This window comes from Callospermophilus lateralis, chromosome 19 (genome assembly GCF_048772815.1).
Source record: "Callospermophilus lateralis isolate mCalLat2 chromosome 19, mCalLat2.hap1, whole genome shotgun sequence".
Classification (NCBI taxonomy): domain Eukaryota; kingdom Metazoa; phylum Chordata; class Mammalia; order Rodentia; family Sciuridae; genus Callospermophilus; species Callospermophilus lateralis.
Window position 1 is genome coordinate 36,670,122 of NC_135323.1, and position 4,166 is coordinate 36,674,287.

The 4,166-nt window shown below is 63.9% G+C and overlaps 1 protein-coding gene across 1 annotated transcript; it reads left to right on the forward strand.

Moving 5' to 3' along the window:
• The first annotated feature begins 1,844 nt into the window (after positions 1–1,844).
• Grifin (galectin-related inter-fiber protein) lies at positions 1,845–3,121 on the forward strand. The gene is made up of 4 exons (XM_076839714.1): positions 1,845–1,856; positions 2,221–2,300; positions 2,383–2,542; positions 2,951–3,121. The coding sequence occupies exons 1-4, from the start codon at positions 1,845–1,847 to the stop codon at positions 3,119–3,121; spliced, it is 423 nt and encodes a 140-aa protein (XP_076695829.1).
• The last annotated feature ends 1,045 nt before the right edge of the window (positions 3,122–4,166 follow it).

Genomic DNA, 4,166 nt, shown 5'->3' on the forward strand with positions numbered 1-4,166 from the left:
TGCTGGCCTTGAGGACCACTGGGGCTTCCTGTAACAACCCGCACGATCCAGCTGGGGAAGTTGAGGTTCAGAGAGGGATGGAACCTCTGGGAGCAGGTCTCTGGCCTCTTTGTCCTAGGTAGCAGCAGGTCTGGGATCCAGCCCCAGATTTTTGGATGCCAGATCTAGCAGCTGGCACCCAAGTCCCCCAAACAAGAGCCCTGCTGACCCCAAACAAGGAGACAGAGACAGAGATCAGGCAGACAATGACCCAGTTCCTGTGACCAGGGCTGTGGATGCCCTAGACCACTCTCCCCCACCCATAGGACAGAAGCAGAGGTCAGTGTTGCTGAGGAGAACTGCTGAGCCCAGTATACAGCTGGGAAGACTGAGGCCCAGAGGCCACAAGCTCAAGGTGGACATCCGGTCAGAAGCCTGTTTCAGACTCCGACTCCATGCCTGGCCCCAGCCCTGGGCCCTGGCAGGAGTGTATCTAGAGTCGAGGTTCTGTGTCCTCACCAGGGGACTGCAGCCAGGACACTACGCAGCCCCAGCACCTAAACAGGGGACAGGACAGGGAGTGGGGTCACAGGACTGGGCTTTGCCCTCTGGTTGGGCTGTGTGGCCAGGGGCATCCCTCTCTGTGCTCCCCTCAGGGACGCGGAGATGAGGGGTCTGAGACATGGACCTGGCAGGACGGTGGGGCTCATCCCGGGAGCCTCAGCTGCCCAGGGCTGCCCCCTGCAGGCCACATGCAACTCTGCCCCCAATCTGCAGAAGGGAAGGGCCTCGGCTCCTGCACAGCCTGTACCACCTGTGGGCAGGTGGACGGTCCGGGTCATCTCCACGTCCAGCACATACCCAGGCAGCCGGGCTTGGGGAGAGGTCAAACAGGACATGGGGTCAGCATTGCCAGGGCCCGGAGTGAAGAATGGACAGGGGGTGTGGGGACATGGGAACAGGGGGAAGTATTCACACAGGGACAGGAGGGAGGGGATACACATGGGGACAGAAGGAAGGGGACACACGTGGGCACAGGAAGCCTCTTGGGGGAAGCACCCTGGTCTAGATCTGTGCCAATTCTCTCTACCCTGAGCAGGGAAACAGCCGGAGGCACCTCTCGGCCACCCACAGCCACACACACCTGGCACATCGTGGGCTCTCTCTCTCTCTCTCTCTCTCTCACACACACACACACACAGTCACTGGGCCCCCTGTAGAGGGGCTGTCTCTCCTCAGGCTACCTGAGAGCCCCGACCAGCCCGTCCCCTGGCTCAGCCTGAGAGGAGGGGGCGGGGTGCGGGAAAGGCCCTCCCCATCTGTCTGCCAAGGCCCTGGAATGCGCTGACCAGCACCCACCTAATCCCCACTCTGCCCCGTGGGGCCCGCCGAGCTGGCCCGAGTAGGGCAGCCAGGGGGGGGCATGGGAGGGGAGCTGGGGTGGGCAGAGGAGAGAGTTTGGGGCACCCCAGCAGTAGCTCGGACCCCAGAAGGCAGGGGCAGGCTCAGCGGGCAGGCCTCCCCTCCTCTCTGGGTCAGAAGGGCCGGTTTAGGGACCTGAAGAAAGAGGGGGCTGCCTTGGCCACACCCGTCCCCTAAGGACAGGGACAAGCAGCCTGCCCCGGTGAAGGGAGCTGGTCAGGCCCTGTGGAGGCAGGGGTGAAGGGGGCTTCTTACACAGAGCGCTTTAATGGAGGCCCATGAGGGGGAGCCCAGGAGGGAAAATGTACCAGGGAAGGGCGCAGGGACCTCAGCGAGGACACCAGCAGGGACCTCAGCAGGCCCCGGGGGCGGAGCTCCGAGCCCCGCCCCTCCCACCCGCCTATATCCTCAGGCCCGCACGGTGCTCCCCAGCTGCTCGGGCGATGGCGGTGCAGGTGGGTGACACCCAGGTACCCAGCTGGCACTACTGGACCTGGGAGAAGGGAACGGGGCCTGGGTGGGGGAGTCCCCAGGCTGCCTGTGTTTCTCCACACAGAGCTGGGGTGCAATTCTGTCCACTCATTCATCAGACCCCAGGGTGAGGGGGTGTGGGGGTGAAGGTCTCCCCAGAGCTGCTGCTGGGCAGGATTGCTCCACCCCACCCCCGTCAGGAAGGAGATGCCTGGAGGGACAAGGTCCTGCAAAGATCACCCACTGGAGTGGGAGGGCTGGGGGGGGTTTCCAAGATAAGTGGGTACCTGGAAGGTGGGGACAGAGCTACAGCCCCGTGGGCTCCATCCCTCTGTCTTTTGCCTTTAGTTTGAAGCCTTCTGTGCGGGGGGCCTGGCCCCGGGCTGGAGCCTGATGGTCCAGGGACAAGCTGACTCCAGAGAGGACAAGTAGGGGCCACCTCCCCTCCTGGGCCAGGGGTGGGGGCTGCCCAGCTGTCTGCTGCCTTCATGACCTGCACAACACCCCCAGGTTTGAGATCAACTTCTTGTCCGAGGCGGGGGACATCGCCTTCCACGTCAAGCCACGATTCTCCAGTGCCACTGTGGTGGGCAATGCCTTCGAGGGTGGCCGCTGGGGCCAGGAGGAGGTGTCCAGCATCTTCCCACTGGCCCTGGGGGAGCCATTTGAGGTGATGGGGACCTGGGTGGAGCCCATGGGGAGAGGGGAGGCCCAGGGTGACGGTGGTGGTGGTGGTGGTGAGGACAGTGGCAGGAACAGGAGGCAGGTGAGGAGGGGGTTCCTTGTGATTGTGAGAATGTGTCCATTCTCAGCCTGTGCCCTCTCCTGTGGCTTGGTTGTCCTGGCCTGTCCACAAGCCTCCCTGCTGGGTTTGGCTGGGCCTCCCTGTTCCTCAGTCTCCCCTCGGGGGTGATGGGATGCTCTCTGCTCTGGCTGCCGGCCTCCCCGTCTTTGGAGAAGCAAGAGGATTCCCAGCGCAGATCTCTCCTGGGGTGGGTGGGCCCCGGGCAGGTAGACGTGGGACTGAGTGATCCGGGCTCCTACGCTGGGGCCAAGGGTCACTTTCCTGCCTGCTCAGATGGAGGTCAGCTCGGACGCCGAACACTTCCACGTCTACGCGCAGGAGCACAAGGTGCTACAGTTCCCGCACCGCCAGAGGCCGCTGGCCGCCATCACCAGGGTGCGGGTGCTGAGTGAACACCGCCTGGCCCAGGTGGAGCTGGCCAAACGGAGCCTAAGCTGGGGGTAACGTCCCTGTCCCTTCCCCTGCTGCTGACCTCACCGGGGCTTTTGTCCATTCTCAGCCTGTGCCCTCTCCTGTGGCTTGGTTGTCCTGGCCTGTCCCTCTCCCAGCTGGCCTTGCATATCTGGCTACAGGAGCAGGGCTGCTGTCCACATTCTGTCCTGAGTCTGTGCCCGGAGGGACCAGGGACCATGAGCTGAGGCACGTGCCTTGGATGCTTGCAGGGATGGTGGCCGGTGAGCTGCACCTGCAGTCCCAGGAGCGAGCCTTGGGCTGTCCCTCATCCAGAAGCCTGGAGCCCCCTGGAAACTGGGGCCTGTGCTTCTGTGTGCCACCCCAACCCCACCTTCAATAAAATGTGAGCAGGATGCCGGTGCTTGGCTACTTGGGGACAGGACACGTTGAGGGAGGGCCTTCCTACGCAGCCCAAGATGCCCGTCAGAGCAAGCGACTGGGGCCCTGCGACCTAAGCCCAGGCACCACCTGACCCCTCTGTCTCCAGGACCCTGAGGGTCTGGGGGGGGGGGTTGGGGTGAACACAGTCCCTCCCGGCCACCTCTGATGCCCTCAGGACAGAGGGAGTGTGTCAGGTGATACCCATGTTGGGAGGGCTCCTGGCCGTGGACCCGAAGGCCCCAGCAGGCTCCTGGGTCATCCCCACCAGGGCTGCTGGTCCTCAGACCTCCTCCCAGAGGCGGAGGGGTGGTCCTGGGAGGGGCCTGGAGAGGGAGGGTGGCCGGCTGGGCCCGGCCTTGCCCTGTCCAGGACACCACCTCGGGGACCCCGAGCTTCCCTTCCCCCTCCTTCCCGTTAGGACCTTTGCTGTTTCCTCTCTTTCCACCTGGAAGTGAGACGTGCTCCTGTCCCCATCACGTCCCTGTCGGGGGGAGCCAAGGGTGGGGCTGAGGAAGGGAAGGAGCATCCTGAAGAGCTGCACAGGGACTCGAATCTGCCAAGGAGGCCTGAGTCCCTCCCCCTCGGTTCTCAGTTTTCCCACCCAAAGGGAGTAAGCCCCCGCCTCTGCCAAGGGCTCAGCCTTCAGAGGACGGCC

What these genes read in the sequence shown, in the direction of transcription:
- Grifin (XM_076839714.1), top strand. An exon ending in GCTGACTCCAGAGAGGACAA is followed by an intron (nt 2,301 to 2,382) that starts GTAGGGGCCACC and finishes CAACACCCCCAG; the next exon opens with GTTTGAGATCAACTTCTTGT. An exon ending in CCCTGGGGGAGCCATTTGAG is followed by an intron (nt 2,543 to 2,950) that starts GTGATGGGGACC and finishes CTGCCTGCTCAG; the next exon opens with ATGGAGGTCAGCTCGGACGC.